The following is an 18,521-nucleotide window of genomic DNA, read 5'->3' on the forward strand; positions in this document are numbered from 1 at the left end:
CGCTCGCGGCAGCGACGCCGCGTGTTCAGTGGGCCTAGAAGGACTCTAAACCCGTGTCCTTGGGGTAGAGTTCTGTGGCCGTACACTGTGCACTCTTTTGGTCGGGCTCTGTGAGCTAAACAAGCTCCGGCATCTACGTTCAGCGGTGGTGCGGCTCTGTGCAGTAACAGAGTTCGCACTGTTCACATTGGGTGACGTAACCCACGTGTGACTGGTTTCACACCGCTTAATTCTTCTGCCATTACTTAGCAGCAGTGTACCACCTCTGCACGGTGGACCCCGGGCTGCGAACGCACCTACTATTATTTTATAATTTGGTGCGTTCCGCCAGCCCTAACAATAGGTGTATCCAGGGTCACGTGTGCCATAGGAATTTGCCCTGCTGGAGGCGGAGTGTCCAGTCACACGTTGACCATCACAGCAGCTGTACACCTATCACACATCACTGAACGGTTCTTCTGGTGGGAAATAGTATACAATTCAGTGCAACCCTCATTTAATTGTTTCTGTGCCTAAAAAAGCAAGGTGCCCATTATAGTCTCTATTTTCTTGAAATCAATATTTAAAAGAAAGGGAACACTGCCTGTGGTCAATCACCTACTATTTGAGCATTTGTTTCCATTCATATATAGGAAGTAAGTAGCAGCTGACTACTTAGAATCGAGCATTATGCTCAATATGTGTAAGGGCAGGTTCACATTGCGTTATGGCAGTCCGTTTAACGGATGCGTTACAAAGCGGCATTAACGCGATGTAACACATCCGTTAACGCACCCATAGACTGCCATAACCTAGCGCATAGCTGACGCATGTCAAAATCGGCATGCGCTGACAGACCTCGGACACGGTCTACAGCGTTCGTGGGTCTGTCACAGCTAGCACAGAAGGAGCAGCGTTAAACGGACTGCCATAACGCTATGTGAACCTAGCCTTACTTTCACCCATAAAGATGCTTCACAAAATTCTGCCCCCTTAGTTCTTTGCATGCAAGTTGTATTTTCCTTAAGGCTGAGTTCACACAGTCCAAAGTTCTTACAGGAATAGAATCAAATTTCCTGCAAAAAACTGATCCATCCTAAGATGGCCACAAACTGTGCCAGATGGACTCCATTGACTATAATGGGGTCAGCTTGGTTTTTGTTTGGGTGGCTGTCATTTTTCCTGTATAGTATACATTCTTTTCTTTCTGTTAGAAAGGCGACACTGCCTTCATTAGGCTCTGCGGCAAACAAGGTAAAAAATGAGAAATGCAAACTGACCCCTTTCAACCTGGCTTAAAGGGAACCTGTCACCCCCAGGGCATTTTTAAGTAAAAGAGCCACCTTCAGCACCTAGTAAAAGAACCACCTATGGGAGGCGGGACACAGACGGCAGAGCAGGGGCATGATGGACGTCTATGGGAGGTGGGGCCCAGACACTGCAGAGACATGATTGACGGCGGGGAGGCGGCTGCATCAGGGACACACACACACCATACCTATGGGATGCATTACAGGTATGAGGACCTATTTATAAAAGTTAATATTTCGGCGTTACTGAGGGTCAGAAACGGAAGAGCCACCTTCACAGAATGCAGCCTTAGTGCTGCTGAAGGTGGATCTTTTACAAAAAACCGCACGGGGGGGTGACAGGTTCCCTTTAATATTAGTTTTTCTTCACATTATATTTAGACCCCATGTGATCTAAGAATGCAATGTCTTTTCTTGGACTCTGAGGCTTTTTGTGGGACTAGGCACACCATCAATTACATCTATGAACGCATTTGCTTTTCATTCCCAATTGTCTGTTTCTGAAGGAATCTTCTATTGAATTATAAGAAAACAGCATGCTCTTCCTGAACTTTTCTACTCCATAAACAGTGAAAAATATTACCTATTCTCGAATAGTTACCATCTTGCTATAAAATTGGAGAAAATTCCAATTCGTGATATATAGTGATGGTCATTGCACTAGTCCAGACCTTCTCACTAGGTTTGAAAGGGAGGTCACCAATAGTTCCCTAAAACTTATGCAGATTCTATTGGACGAGGAACGCGTTATGTTATCCAAATTAAAGGAAAACCTTAAGGAGCAAATAGAAATAACGAAAAAAAGGAACAATACCTTCAAAACAATTTAGAAAGGCATCAATTCCATCTAAAAGAAAAGAAACACAAACAATTTATTTGGGACCTCCAGGACTTTAAGGAGAATAAGGCATATATGTATCCCATAGGTAGAACTGGAGAACATACAGAAACTGATTATTCTTCTACAGATACAGAGACCTCTGATCTAGAGAATTTTAAGAGACCATATAGGGGTAAGCAGAGGAGACATCAAATGAGTTTTGACAGACCAAATAAACAGAGTGGGCTTATTTTAGACAGGGATTACCCACTAGGAATCGTCTCAACTCCACCCATAATCAGCTAGAAACCTACAGGTCCTGGATCTAAAACCCTTAGCGAGGAAGAGATGTGTGTCCTCCGTAAGGGTGTGTCATTTGTCCCTACCAATAATTTTGACAGATTTGAAATAGTCAAGGACATCCATCTCTTCGAAAATATTTTGTAAGAGAACAAAAGAAAACCTGTGTGGAATTGGATGTCTCAGACTCTATGCTACAAGATTTAAGACTTTTGTATAGTCTATTGGATATTAGTCCAAACTCTATGGGTGAAGGTCCCTTTACCAGAGTAAAAAGTAAAAACACCAAAATGCCGCCAGTTCAGAGTTACCCATCACCCACTGATATTTTTGAGCATAAAGTAACTAAAGATCTTGAAGAATTAGACCCTGTATCCACTAGGACTGAATATAATCTAAATAAACAGGAGATGACTTGTTTAAGGAGACTTGAAAATGATGATATAACTATAAAAATAACTATAAAATAACTATAAAACCCTTAGATAAGGGAGGCAACATTGTGATGCTAAGCATATCAGATTATCATCAGATGTGTATTAACATCGAGGGATTCTGAGTGCTATCAAAAAATTGCCTATAAACCCCCCAAAAAACTTTCTAAATGAACTTGACGTACTTGTCAAGAAAGGTCTCAATCTAGCTGTCATTGATAAGAATGAGCTTGACTTTTTTCTACCTAAATACCTGGTCATAAATCCATTATGGCCTTGTTCCTTTAAAAGGAAGACCCATTTTATCTGGGTGTCTGGTGTAAATAGTTTGACCCAAAATCTAGGAGTTTACCTTAACAAAATTTTGAAACCATTTGTGACTGCACTGATTTCATTCACCAGGAATACAACAGATCTCTTAAGATTGTAGGTCACTTGAACCAAATACGAGGCTCCGTCACAGAATGACGGCACATCGCTAGCGCATGTCGATTATGGTATGCGTTGGCAATGCGTCCGATAACGGGGGTTAATGGCAGCGTTAACGGACTGCGTTACACTGCATTATGCCGTGGTGTAACGCAGTCTGTCTAATGGACTGCCATAACGCAGTGTGACCCCAGCCTTAGATCCCTGTGTGTTGTTTTGTCTCCGTACTACTGCTCTCTGATTTGTCAATCTGCACACAGAAGTAAAAGACAATAGCAGTATCAGTTTATTGCAGCCAAGCGACTGGATAATGATAGGAGTGTATGCTGAGAAGTGAAGAAAAGAAAGTTCCAAAACTTATGCTGACAGAATGCTAATGAAGAAGAAATGCTCACTGATAAGAGTGAACATCACATTACAAAGTTACAGTGACTGGACATATGCGTCTTATTAAATTTGGTACATCTAAGAGTCCTGTTACATTTAGGGATGCACCAGCGATCTCGACAACGATATGACCGGGTCAGGATCGCTGGTGCATCGCTAAATGGTCACTAGTGAGCTGCCACACATGTAGACCTCACCAGCGATGCAGCAGCGATAAGCGATCCAGCGGCGGTCGCTCTTACCTGTCACACGGCAGCGATGATGACGACTTCCGCCTGAGTCCATGCGTTGCTAGTCGGCGCCAGCGGGACGCCAATGAGGAAAAAATGGCCCTGGACGTTCAAGCGCAATCAGCAATATCCAGCGGGGGGGCCCGTCCCAGGTACGTGTCACATGTAGCGAGATCGCTAGCAATATCGCTGTTGGGTCCCAAAATCGGTGACGCTTTAACAATATTGCTAGCGATCTCGCTATGTGAGAAGGGGGCTTTACTCAAGCACACATTGCATCAATTCTTTATGAGATGGGGTCAAAGTGTACAAGTTGCAAGTTAGGGCTCGTTCAGACGAGAGTATAATATGGACGGGTACTGTCTAAGTAAAAAAAAAATGACACCACTAGGGCAAATGTAACACAATAGGGCTTTCCAGATGACAGTTTTTCCACATTGCCTGACTGTCACTGAAAAAAATAAAAGGCAGTATGCACAATTCTCTTCCAAGTCTCAGACGTCCACACAGAAACATCTGAATTTTACAGTTCTATCTCTATTATTAATCCTGGAAACTGTAATTGATTACGCACATTTTAATTTAAAATTAAATTTTAATGCAGATGTATGAAAAAAGATCGAACATAAAAAAAACGGACACACGGATGGCACAAGGATTGCAACACGGAGGAATCTCGGATGGTTTTTCATATGCTCTTCTGTCCCCGTACTCAATCTCACTAGAAGACAATACAACCTGGAATATTACAGTATATATCTTGCGGGGTAAAGAAATGATTAACCCTGTGCTACTCTATGAAATACATTCTGGTATTCCTAAAATACCACCCACAGTATTCCTCTCCTGACCCAATAAAACCCTGTCCTGCATCATTACATAATAAGCGGTGACCGATAACACATCTGCTCATATATTTAACAGAAGAAAAGTCCAATTGCATACGAGCTAGGAAGTAGCAAAAATTAAATAATGTGCTTTATTATTTTGTGGTTTCAGAAAAAAAAAAGTTGCAGTAGAATTCAGTGGGAAATTTATAACAGGATTTTTGCACAAATATAATTCCAGTTTACATTCGATAAGTTTGTGCAGACGCAGGTGAAACAACCACTGGGAAGGGGGCAGATGATTTGTTTGGTATATTGTAAGAGACACAATAAAGCACCTAACTTTACAGACAGACTATGCACATTTTCCACATTCTATTACTAAAGCACCAAATTAAGCAAATTCCAAGAATTTGCTCATATGCCAGCAGAATTGTGCAAATTTACGTCTCAGTTTTACAAAACCAGCTCATGTTATTTTATCAATACTTCATAAATACGGCAGAAACAAGAAGTTGACAACAAATGGCATCTCGTTGTTGGCTTCAACTAAATTGGTATAAATAGTAGGATGGTCGTAATCCCCTCTGACATATCACAACAGCACAAAAAGCCATACGGAGGTGCTAAAAATACACAGTGATTGCAACGAGAGAAAAAAAAGCTTCAACAATAATCATGTAAGGGTAGTAATTATCTAGATATTATGCGGTGGAAACATAACTGGTCATTCATATGAAGTCATTTGGATGATGACGGTCTATATTTTAACCAATCGATGTAAAAATCAATCAAGCTTCGTCTTGCTCTTCCTTCTGATGGGGTTTAGGGAGAATGTGCTGGCAGAATCAGAATTGGATATTACCCTATGTGATCAGGACAGCAGACAAATCCATATAAAGCTAATGTTATTGACAACAAATCCTATATCAGTGCAGTATGTTATTTTATACATATTAAACCACTTAGTGAAAAAGGATACTTGTGTTTCCCCAACCAGAACCAAAGGTTCACAACTGTCATTGTGCCACAAGTGACTGATGATTTAGTAGCGTGTGGATTCACGGAGAACAGTTTCAGATTGTCATTGCATAACTTATTTCTAGTGGGTCCTAGAGCTGCAGGTCCCATTGCGATAGGTGCTGCCAGTTGTCAACATGCCATTCTGCATGTCTTCAGCACTGTATGCCCTACTCTTTAATGCAGTAGCATAATAGTCTACTGGTTCTTCGGTGGCATTTTCCATCCAACTGAGACACAAGACCTTCTGGAAAGATCGCCTAAAATTGTCTGAGAGAACGCCATACAAGAAAGGGTTGGCACAACTGTTGGCATAGCCAAGTGCAACAGAAAGTTGGCTGACTGTTGTGTCCCCACTTCTAGCAAAAACACCCACTAGTTGTACCACATAGAATGGCATCCAACAGACCACAAAAACAGTCACCACGACAGTCACCATAAGAGTTAGTTTACGCTCTGATCTGCGGCGCTGCTGCCAGCCCGCTTTGAGTGCTACAACTCTCATTTTTGTTATGATGAGTATATAGCATAAGCAGATGGCAGCCATTGGCAGGAGAAAGCCCATCAGAAAGGTGTAGAGGACAAAGACCACAACCCATCGCTGTGAGGGCTCTGGCATATGTACATTACAAGCCACTGTCCCATCACTATTCGGTGCAGTGCTGGAGAAAATGACAATAGGGAGGATGATGAGCAATGAGAAGAGCCAGACCCCAAGATTCACCATTTTTGCCACACTTGGTCGTCGGTAGCGAGCAGCACTGATGGGATGTACCACAGCCACATATCGATCCAAACTGAGAACAGCCAAGCAGTAGACGCTGGTAAACATGTTCATGGCATCCAAGCTAAGAACCAGCCTACAAAGCAGTGACCCAAATGGCCAGTGACGAAGAAGGGTGGAGGTCACCAGGAAAGGCACACTGAGCATAAGAAGTTCATCAGCAATGGCCAAGTTCAAAATGTAGATATTAGTAGCGGTCTTCATCTTGGCATACCGCAAAATAACGTAGATGACCATAGAGTTACCACACAATCCTACAATGCAAACCAAAGAGTACACAAAGGAAATGAAGATGGCAATGCCAGGGGAGTCTGTAGAAGTGTTATTCCTAGAGTTGTTACCCCAGGTTGCCTCAGCTGTACTCTCAAGAAACCCCATTATCATAGATGTCTCATTTTGAAGCATCTTGGAAATTGAAGACTGTGATTTGTCCAATAAAAGCTTAAGACATAGTAAAGTTGCAGGAAAACATAATCCGTGCCAGTATAAGAGATGGCATCGCTGCGGATCAGTCACTTACAGCACAGAAAGGTTAAATCCTGCTAGAGGAGATGTATAGCATGTTATCCTAACTCCTCAGATTGTGGTCACCATGGTTGAAGTCTGCTCAGATGTTGTCACTTCTGTTCCAGCAGGTACCTTCAGGAATGCATAGTAACGAAGGAGCTTCTGTGCTCTGCTCACATTCTACTCTCCATCCTGCAGGAAATCTCTGGAGCTGCAATATTTGTTCCAGTCAGTAGCTAGGAAGCAAAGGCTGAATGAAGGAGGAGCAGTGTCTGAATAATTCACTCTTCTAAAAGCATCACAAGCAGTTATTACACTGTTGCAAAAGCTGAAGGAACAGATCAGGGGCTCCAGCTGTGCAGATTGGGAGGATGCAGGGGTGCAACATGCTGAAGGAGAAAACAGGGAAGTTCTAGCCCTGTGGAGTTGGGAGGAGATATATGATTAGGTTGAGATCTTCACTATGGACTGGTACCTCTTCTGCCTTTATATAGCAATCTCTTATGTTTAACCCTCTTCCTGCTGGATATGCTACCTACAATATGCCATCCAGAAGATTAATGATTTGCTCCTGCTATTTGTGTCATCTTTGACCGTCCTCTATTCTGTGCTCACTCTTCTTCTGCGTGACTTACAAATATTTTTCTCATTAACATTTTCATCTGTGCTTCACATACAAGTTGAAGCACGCAGGACACGAGGTGCTCAGGTAATAGCGCAGAGGCTGTACGGGGTAATGGTGTATTCATGAGCATGCTCCGGCCAGATCCAGAGTTGTCTTATATGGAAAACTGGTCTAATGAGATCGGTTCATCATACCGTGACACCTTAGTAACTAGTTTAACTCTCTCTCTCCCTCTGTACATCCACTGTACAAATCGTAAGGGCAACACGGTTGCTCAGTGGTTAGCACTGTTGCTTTGCAGCTCTGTGGTCCTGGGTCACAGAGGACAAAATTTGCAAGGCGTCTGTATGTTCTCCCCATTTGCGTGGGTTTCCTCCGGGTTCTCCGGTTTCCTCCCTCACTCCAAAGATACTGATAGGGAATGTAGATTGTTATTGCTGTTATTGAATTAATGGCATTATATAAGTATAATAAATCCTTGAATGTGTACAACCACGTTATTCTTTACAGAACCAGTTCATATCACAAGAAAGCGCTTCTCCAAAAGATCTAAAAGTTGCTGCATATTAAAAAAAAGAAATGGTCAGATCTTCTTTATATAGTATTTAACCTTAAACGGGTAATTCAGCCTAAAATAAAAATCAACTATCCACTGTGTAAGTGAAAAATGTAAAATAGAAGTGACCCAACTCTTGGAGGCTAGAATAATAGACTCCCAGTTGTATAATCAGAAAGTATTTGAAAGGAGAGGAAGTCTAGTGTGTGTATGGGACTAAGCCATGCACATTAGTAAAAGCGATACTGTGATGTCCAGAAACCATTAAAATCATTTCTGGCAGGCTTACAGGAGCAGCGGCTGCAGGGAGAAAATGTTTTCACTCTAAGGGTGTGTGCACACGCTGCAGTGGATTTGGTCCTGCGGATCCGCAGCAGTTTCTATTGCGATGCACAGTACCATTAAAAGCTATGTAAAATGAGAACCGCAGTGCACATGGTGCGGAATTTTCCGCGCGTATTTGCTGCGGTTTTAAATCCGCAGCATGTCACTTCTTTGTGCGAATTCCGCAGCAGTTTGGCACCTGCTCTATGACAGGTGTCAAACCACAGGGGAAAACCGCAGGCAAATCCGCAGAAAATCCGCAGATAAACTGCAGGTCTTTTGACCTGCGGATTTAGACAAATCCGCGCGGAAAATTCCGCAGCAGAATCCGCAATGTGTGCAAACACCCTTAAAGGCAGTGCACGGAGTGGTTACCTCACAACAGTCACCACTCTCTATACTGTAATCGCTTCCCTTCTCATTCAGTGACAGCTTTCCCTGCACATGCATGCTACCGTGCAGGATGTCAATCGATAAAAGTGCCGAGGATCGATTATAGCCACGCTCGCAGTATAGAGAGCGGTGACTGTAACTGCTCCCTGCACCGCCCCTATGTCTGAAAGCAAGCTGTTACGGGGAGGATAAAAGTTAATTTTCTCCCTAAAGCCTCTGCTCCAGTGAGGCAGGCAGGCATGATTTTAAAAAGGGAATATACTGTATGTCAGTAAGATCAACCACCACAAACCACATATACAGGCTAATGTAAATCCATAGACACTTTTTATATCTTCTACTGAATTCCAGAGTAGTGTTTTACTTCATATGCAAATGAGTATTTAGGTGCTCTGGGTGTGACATAGCACATCCAGGGTCTCTGCCTTCCTAGGTTGTTTCCCAGTCCAGCAGCAACCTTTTTAAGTTTATTAATAGCTCACTTTTGGATTTCCTTGTCTGGCACCTGACATCACTCAAAATGCTAAAGAAGCTTGTGCTGGACAGGGAAAGACGCTCAGGAGGGAGAGGCTAGTTAAGTGCTCAATCATGGCAAAAGCACTTAATTCTTCATTTGTGTACAAATTAAAACACTAATTAATTGGAAATGCAGCAAATGCTAGAAGATATAAAGGTGTTAAACCTCCAAAGAACCAAATGAGTTAAAAAATGCCCAAATAGTTAATAATACATTTTTATAAAGTTAAACACACAAAAGTTTAGTCTTGTGCAAAAATGTGCAAACATTTTATTCAAAAATTACATCTAAATAAAACATCAGTAGATACAAAATATGAGTCATATATGGTGGAAAACAATATGGCAAGGCCACCCGACATCAATAATTAGTAAAACGACCAGATGGTAAAAAGTTAAGGATAGCGCTCAGGAAGGGGTTAAGGAAAAAATATAGGAATACTCCCTACTTCCTAAAAAGGCACTTGGATTAAATTACCAATCTAAATATATACTATGTATAAGTGTGTTTTTTTTGTGTGTTTAACTTTATAAAAATGTATTATTAACTATTTGGGCATTTTTGAACTCATTTGGTTCTTTGGTGGTTTGTCTGATTATAGAGTTGCCCTTTTTCTGGACTGAAGTCCAATATACTGATCATTTATAGGAATGATATTTTGTGTTAAGATATAAAGGTGGATTTACTTTTCAAAGACCTACAAGCCCATATGAGATGTAACTCATTGAATAACATTGGTCAGAGTGCAATCCAATTTTTTATCGGGTTGCACTCGTCTGTTTTTCTCTCAAATGGGTACATACCCTTAAGGCTCATACCCATATGCAAGACAAAAAGGTCCGATTTCTGGACCAAAAAAACGTACAAGTGCCATGTGAGTGTCATGCGATTTTTAAAACGGAACATCCGTATTGCATGCATATGCAATCCGTATGCAATGCATTTTCTATGGAGCTAGAAGGCCAATCAAACTTAATTAGCGTGCTAGCCCTATATAAATGTAGTTAACAACATGTGTGCTGGTAATCACATCCATATTTAGAGCTTTGGCTGTTGGCATTAACTCCAGGCAAGAATGGTTGCTATAAACTTGAGCTTAGATCCTACGGAGGAACTCCTTTTCAACTGGGTGTTATCCCGGGAGTATGGTGTCGGATATTCCCGTGTTGCTCCGAGGAGGTGGCATAGATTTTGGGTGCATTCACTCCTCATCCAGTGTCCTATAAGAGGTCATTTTGCCCCGCTGTATGGACATCTACACATGCATCGTGGCAATTTTTTGCCTACACGAGGATGTCAGTTGAGACATTTGACATTCTACTGGGTGAGCTTCGTCCAGAAATAACCTTTCAAAATTCCCGCTTTCGCAAATGTATTTCTACAGAAGTACGGCTTCTTACCTTGAGGTAATTATATTTATATTTAATTTGACATATGTGACACATATATTAATGTATGTTAGGAACATACCGAATTATCATAATTTTGTAGCTAATCTTTGAATATTCTTTGTGATAATTATTAGCACGACTTCAAGTAGAATGCCTGCCATTCCTCGACAAATGTTTCCACGGTCAGTCATTTCTAAGTATTGGACGCTGCATACAGCCACAGCGTCCAATCCGCAGTGGCCAGATGTTACAGCATAGTGGATGGGATTGTATAAAATTCCATCTCCACTATGTGTACAGGGACGCCTCCGGCTTCCCTGCGTATATGCACATGCAGTGCCTGTTTCTTGACTGCAGCATGTCTATTTATCTTGCTAACACGATCAGACTCGACAAGATAAATAGCACTCTCCAATGTATAGGAACCAGAGGCGTAGCTAGGGTTTTGGTTCGGAGGGGCGAAACTTCTGAGTGAGCCCCTAACCAGAGAACCTCAGCAGATAACCGCACTTTTGCCAAAAATAATCTATATAATCTATCTAACATATAAAGCTCAATGTGGGTGTGTATGTATGTGTGTATGTCCGGGATTGGCATCCGCACCGTCGCAGCTACAGCCACAAAATTTGGTACAGTCACACGTCTGGACCCCGAGAGCGTCATAGGCTATGTTGTGAGGGCGAAATTTTAACCCCGCGCGTACTAATTCACCAAACAATTTTGCCCCTATCAACATAATGGGGAAAAAGTGTGTGTGTATCAAACCCCGCCCCTCATTATGATGTCATATTGGTTGCCTTGGCGACGCTGATGTCATCATAGGTTGCAAGCCCTGCCCCTCATTATGATGTCATAATGGTTGCCATGGCGACGCTAATGTCATAATAGGTTGCAATGGCGAAGATGCTGTCACAATGGTTGCCATGGTGACGATGTCTTAATAGGTTGCAATGGTGACGGTTATGTCATAACGGTTGCCATGGTGATGATGATGTCATAATGGGTATATGGGCACGGGACTATGGGATGGAGGATGTGTGATGGGTATATGGGCACCGGACTATGGGATGGAGGACATGTATGACGGGTATATGGGCATGAGACTATGGGATGGCGAATATGTATGATGGGTTTATGGGCATGGGATGGAGAATATGTATGATGGGTATATGGGCATGGGACTATGGGATGGAGGATGTGTGATGGGTATATGGGCATTCGACTATGGGATGGAGGATATGTATGATGGGTATATGGGCATGGGACTATGGGATGGAGGATAATTATAATTTGTTAGTACTAACCACAGTTAGTTACTATGCCCGGGCAGCGCTGGGCTCTTCAGCTAGTATTTATATATATTCCATTATTGCGGCATCAGAGCAGCCCCCCAGTGCGCGCCGCAATAATGGAAGAGAGAGCATCACATGACGCTCCCTCTCCCATCATTACCCTCTTCCTCTGACACACAGCGGGTGTGCAATGACGTCACTTCATCGCGTCCCCGCTGTGTGTCGGTCTGACTGCAGCGCAGCTCCTGACATTAGAGCAGAGCCACCGCCGAAATGAGCGTGGGAGCGAGGAGGAGAGGTATGTTTTTTTTTTTTTTAAATTATATAGTGAGTCCTGGTTGCATGATTATGATACCCCGTATGAGGGGGTAGTATGATACCCTATGAGGGGGGCTGCATTATATTCTGAAGGGGCTACATTATATTCTTTGGGGGGTTGTATTAAACCATATGAAGGGGGCTACATTATAGAGAAAGAAATAACAGAGAGAGAGAAAGAAAGAAGAGAGAGAGAGATTAGAGAGAGAAAGATTAGAGAGAAAGAAAGAGGGGAAAGAAAGAAAGAACAGAGAGAGAAAGGAAGAGGGGAAAGAAAGAAAAGAAAGAAAGAAAGAGAGAGAGAGAGAGAAAGAAAATAAGATTAGAGAGAAGAAGAAAGAACAGAGAGAGAAAAAACAGAGAGAGAGAAAGATACTACAGCAGCCCGGCTCCCATTGTAGTGCCCACCTGAGCCTCCCAATGCAGGACATACCATGATCCACTCACATGGCGAGCATCCCCGAGTCCAAGGCGATCCTGCTGTCCCCGCTGGAGGAGGAGGACACGGTGATGGATCTGAAGCATTCCCTGAAGTGCCTCCATGGTTCCGCCACAATCTCCTCCCGAAATTACCTCATTTCCGGTCAGCTTCCAGCACGTTACTTCCGGTGAATGTCACGTGCGAATTTTAAAGTGCTCATCAGGGCTCTGTCGTGTACTCCTGTGTCCGCGGGAAAAGTAAGCTCCCGACCGGGGCTGACTCTCTCTCAAAATCGAGACAGTTGGGAGGTATGAATGCTCCCCACCATACACCTTGTACATGCATAGCTCCGCACACCTCATACACACACACGGTTCTGCTTTCTATGCCTCGTACACACATGGCTCCGTTCCATACATCTTGCACACACACGGCTCCACTCAGTACACACATGGCTTCACTCCGTAAACCTCGTACACATGCGGTTCTGGTCCGTACACCTTGTACACCTGAGGTGTCGCTCTGTACACCTTGAACACACATGGCTTCACTCCGTAAACCTTGTACATATGCGGCTTTGCTCCATACACCTCGTTCACACGCGGTTCCGCTCTGTACACCTCATACACACACGGCTCTGCTCCGCACACCTCGTACACACACGGCTCCACTCCGTACACCTCGTACACACGTGGCTCTGCTCTGTACACACACGGCTCCACTCCGTACATCTCGTACTCACGCGGCTCCGCTCCGTACACCTCATACACACGCGGCTCCGCTCCGTACACCTCGTACACACGCGGCTCCGCTCCGTACACCTCGTACACATGCGGCTCCGCTCCGTACACCTCGTACACATGCGGCTCCGCTCCGTACACCTCGTACACACACGGCTCCACTCCGTACACCTCGTACACACACGGCTCTGCTCCGTACACCTCGCACACACGCGGCTCTGCTCTGTACACACACGGCTCCACTCCGTACACCTCGAACACACGCGGCTCCGCTCCGTACACCTCGTACACACGCGGCTCCGCTCCGTACACCTCGTACACACGCGGCTCCGCTCCGTACACCTCGTACACACGCGGCTCCGCTCCGTACACCTCGTACACAAGCGGCTCCACTCCGTACACCTCGTACACACGCGGCTCCGCTCCGTACACCTCGTACACCTGCGGCTCCGCTCCGTACACCTGGTACACACGCGTTTCCGCTCCGTACACCTCGTACACATGTGGCTCTGCTCTGTACACCTTGTACACACGAGGCTCCGCTCCGTACACCTCATACAAACATGGCTCTGCTCCGTACACCTCATACACATGCGGTCTGCTCCGTACACCTTGTACACACACGCTCTGCTCCGTACACCTGTACATACATGGATCTGCTCCGTACACCTTGTACACACATGGCTCTGCTGCGTACACCTTGTAAACACAGCTCTGCTACAGCCACCCTGTAAACCCCTCCTGACTCCACACATAAACTTCCCCTCATCCAGCACCATGACAACCAGCACAGCAGAGTCCTGCAAACAGGAGGCCCCTGATCATGTGACCTTGACTCCTCCCCTCCTGTGACCTCATCACAGGTCCTGTGGCAGAGAAGAGAACATAGCGGCAGAGTAGGGAGATGATCAATTCTCCCTGCTTTGCCACAGATACAGTTACAGTAGCGTAAATCCAGGTGGGCCCCCTCAGAGCCCGGGGCCACCGCCCTCTCTGCCCCCCGATAGCTACGCTACTGATAGGAATGCAGTGATTCCGCACAGTTCAATGAACACATGCGGAATCATCGCACATACAAAAGCAGGCAGCCATTCTGGACCAATGAAACATACCCTTATATGTCAACCTTACCTTAATTTGTAACTGTATTTACATTTTAGGTTTCTTGCAGCAGGAGAGTCTTAGGCTGGTTTCACACTTGCGTTGGACAGAGCTGCGGAGGGCTGCGCACATCCTCCTTTAAGCCCTGCCCACTGCCGCACTTCCATTCAGCTCCGCCTTCATTGGCTTGCGTCCTGCATACCTATCTTTAACATTTGGTACGCAAGCCATGTGTATGTATGCGGATGCCTCCACATGCATCATTTGAAGCTGCGCCAACTGCAACAAAATGCAACATGTTGCGTTCGACGCAGCATCAAAATGACGCATAAGGGGGCATTCGCATCCATCGCATGGCCTGCATACCCTATGTTAAAGATAGGTATGCAGGACGCATGCCAACGTAGGCGGAGCTGAATGAAAGTGGGTGGGGCTAAAAGGAGGATGTACGCAGCCCCTCCACAGCTCTGCCCAATACACGTGTTAAACCAGCCTTATGCTGACCTCCATTTAGAATTTCTCCTTGGATGCACAACCATCTACAGTATTGTGAAGCACACCTGTACACAAATCTGGGATCGCCTTAAGGAGAAAGTCATGCCGGAGCCAACCCCTGAACACTGGAAATGCATCACAAATGGGATGTACCGGAGCTGTCAGTTCCCAAATTGTCTGGGTGCTTTAGATGGGAAGCACATCTGCGTCAAGAAGCCGCCAAACTCAGGGTCCCAATACAACGGTTATAAGAGGTTTTTTTCAGTAGTCTTGTTGGCATTAGGTGACAGCCAATATAATTTTATAATTGTAGATATTGAGGCTTATGGAAGAACTGGAGATTCTCGCATCTTCAATTCTTCCATAAGGGGTCGGCGGCTTAAGAGCAATCAAATGGGTGTCCCACCCCCAAGGAGTCTTCCTACTTCAGGTGGTGCACCAATTCCTTATGTCATAGTGGTTGATGAGGCTTTTCAACTCACACTCTATGTTATGAGGCCTTATCCGTGGCGGGGTCTTGACAGACGTCGGAGGATTTTTAATTACAGACTAACGAGAGCACGGCGTCTGGTTGAATGTGCCTTTGGCATTTTGACCCCAAAATGGATTTTATTGCTTAGTGCCATTCAGTTAAGTGAGCAAAATGTCGACGTTGTAATTAAGGCGTGTGTAATATTACACAATTTTACACGTATCCATAAGTTGCATGTGTCTGAGAATGCCGAGGGAGGATTGGCTAACAATCCTGCTCAAATTGCCCAGGCTTTGCCAGAGGCAGAGAGCTTTCAGGCCTCAGAGTGCGTGACAGTGACATTCTGATGGATTATTTTCTTACACCTGAGGGAGCGATACCCTGGCAAGAAAATATTGGGCCATGATGTTTAGTTTAATTTTTTTTTGTGATGATGCAGATTACAATAATCCCATTATGTGTTCATTATTTTGGCTACATGTTTTCGTTTAATAACAAATACATATTTTGCTTTGAAAACCAGATTTACTTTTATTTGGCGCAAAAAAAACAAACTTAAGGCTTAATTTTGCCTTAACTAAGAAATAGCCAACTTTGGCAGAGATTTACCTATTATAACAATAACAAACCTTACAAATCCACAAAAGTATGATGTGATATGGTTTTTGAAGATGGTGAAAGGGGATTGTCGGAGTTTTCGGGAAGAGTGCTTTGCTGGTGTGTTATTGTATTTGGATTTATGGCTGCTGGGGGGTTGTGCTGTGTTGGCATTGGTTGTTGGTGACTGGGCACATAATCCACTGGCCCCTGATAATACCAAGCAGGTTGTTGTGTATGTTGGTGGTAAGATTTTTGGCTGTGTTGGCCAATATTTGAAGTTTGGTGTGGAGGACCATGATGCCAGCCTTCACCCTGGCCAACTAAATGTGATTGCCTGTACTGTGGCCCATATTGGCCTTGCTGACCATAATGGGTTTGGTATGTGAGCCAAGCTGGCTGAGTATGTGTGGGGGGATTATTGCTGAATATGGGGTTGTAACTCCCTACTAAAGGAGGCGGTTGGCCTGTGGTGCTATGCTCCTGTACATATGGGCCTGCCACACTTGTATGACGTTGCCATGATTGTGTTGAAATTACAGAGGAAGATGGATGCCCAGAGTCAGTCGGTGGTATAGTTGTAGGTGGTTCGTGTGACTCCCTAGTTGCAGTGCCATGAGCAGCCCCTGAGCTGCATGCATGGTGGCAGTGAGTTAGCTGTTGATGGTGTCTCTCTATTAATTCAAAAAGATAGCTAGGATTTTGAGGGGGAGTGGCAGCATGTATGAGGTGCAGTATAGATGTTTTGGTGTTTAGCCTTAAATCTCTGGGTATTTGGCGAAGATGTTGGGCCAAGCTGCGACCAAATGCCTCCTCTCCATCATCAGAAATGGTACGACCAATGTAATCCATGACACAGCTATCAATTTGCCTCCTTGTCTCCAAATTTTTTTGCCATTCCTACTTCTGTGTATTTGCCGTGGTATTGACGCGTGGGGTGAGGTATATAGGGGCAAAGTAGGACTGCTGCTCTTGGCCTGCTCTTCCTGGTGTGCTGCATCCTCGAGGGTTTTTTGGTTCTCGACCTTCCTCCTCTGATGGTCCAGGGACATCTTCCTCACATGGGCGTTGTTCCTCAGGTTGGGATGGCCCTGCCTTTGCTTCAGAGGCTGTGTCTCTTTCCCGTATGTTGGATTCTGTTCTATTTATAAATTTATTTTGTAAAAATATTTTTGTAACGTTACTACAAATATGTTTGAAAACATTAGCAACGTGGCGTAAAAACAAGTACTTACGGTCTTAGGTCCATGACGGGGGCTAAAAAGTTTAAGCGACTCATACACAGGTAGGGCCTTTTTTGCTGGCCCCAGAACCACTTTGCTGCATTTGCTGGCGCTCCCTCCTATATTGATCCTGGCAGCTCCGCCATATCCGGGTTACATCATTCACTGCCAAAAAGAACAGTTCCATTTACACATGAAAATATAGTACTGTGAAGCCCACTATAAAAAAAAAAATGTTTATTTACTCATCCCTATTTGGACATCTGGGCTGCTCTCAGCATAATTGAGAAATAACTGGTGACAAATATAGGTCCAGGAGGCGTCCTTAACAAGGCGATTTTGATAGCTGGAGTCACGAGGATCCCAAAGTTCAGGACGATCCTGGACTAAAACCAAGAGCAATTCCACATTAATTGAACGAGACATGCCAAAAGCAAAACACTCCATGGAGGTGTGTCTCTCACAAGCACCAATTCCTGACAGGTGGTTTATGGGAGCCTGTCAACACTTCCCTGTATGTCACTTCCTGTCATGGGATTATTTGTGTCTTTTGGGCAAAATTCTCTAACTTCAATCCGTAAAAAACAGACGGCATACGCATGTTGCGTGTGCTGTGCTTTTTTTTCTCGCATCCATTGACTTGCATTTGCGAGTCTCTTCCGAGATACGCAGCATGTTGTGATTTTTTTTTCTCAGTCCGATTTCAGCTGAGAAAAAAAAAATCACAGGTGAGATGTCACCCATTGAATAACACTTGTGTTAGGCGTCGGGTTCCTGTCGCTGCACAGCAGGAATCCTGAGCCTTGCCTTCAGAAGTCTCCCATGCCTCTCCGGCCACAGTGGAGCCTGCTCAGCAGACTCGTCGAGCGCCGGCACTCTGCTCAGACTAGCATTGTGGGTCACAGAAGGTCATGGCTATAAAAGCCTCACATGGCCGCCCCGCTATGCGCTATGATAGACATTAGTTCTTATGTTTATAGTGGTGTGTGTGATGATGGATGTATGAGACAGGTGAATGACTCATTATGA

The 18,521-nt window shown here is 44.4% G+C and overlaps 1 protein-coding gene and 1 long non-coding RNA gene across 2 annotated transcripts; both read right to left on the bottom strand.

Annotated features, from left to right (window-relative positions):
* Positions 1–4,842: 4,842 nt before the first annotated feature.
* On the bottom strand, positions 4,843–7,421 carry SSTR1 (somatostatin receptor 1). Its single transcript, XM_073554182.1, has one exon. The coding sequence runs from the start codon at positions 6,923–6,925 to the stop codon at positions 5,819–5,821; it is 1,107 nt and encodes a 368-aa protein (XP_073410283.1). The 5' UTR covers positions 6,926–7,421; the 3' UTR covers positions 4,843–5,818.
* An 8,930-nt stretch (positions 7,422–16,351) lies between these two features.
* Positions 16,352–17,920, bottom strand: LOC141058000 (uncharacterized). The gene is made up of 3 exons (XR_012222069.1): positions 17,738–17,920; positions 17,505–17,657; positions 16,352–17,410 (listed from the first exon to the last, which is right to left on the bottom strand). It is a non-coding gene; the product is annotated as an uncharacterized lncRNA (long non-coding RNA).
* Between the last annotated feature and the right edge of the window lie 601 nt (positions 17,921–18,521).

The sequence above is a fragment of the Dendrobates tinctorius genome, unplaced genomic scaffold (assembly GCF_039654945.1).
Source record: "Dendrobates tinctorius isolate UK_male_01 unplaced genomic scaffold, ASM3965494v1 ptg000208l, whole genome shotgun sequence".
Taxonomy (NCBI): domain Eukaryota; kingdom Metazoa; phylum Chordata; class Amphibia; order Anura; family Dendrobatidae; genus Dendrobates; species Dendrobates tinctorius.

Coding starts and splice junctions, on each gene's coding strand:
- SSTR1 (XM_073554182.1), bottom strand. CDS start 6,925: ATGCTTCAAAATGAGACATCTATGATAATGGGGTTTCTTGAGAGTACA.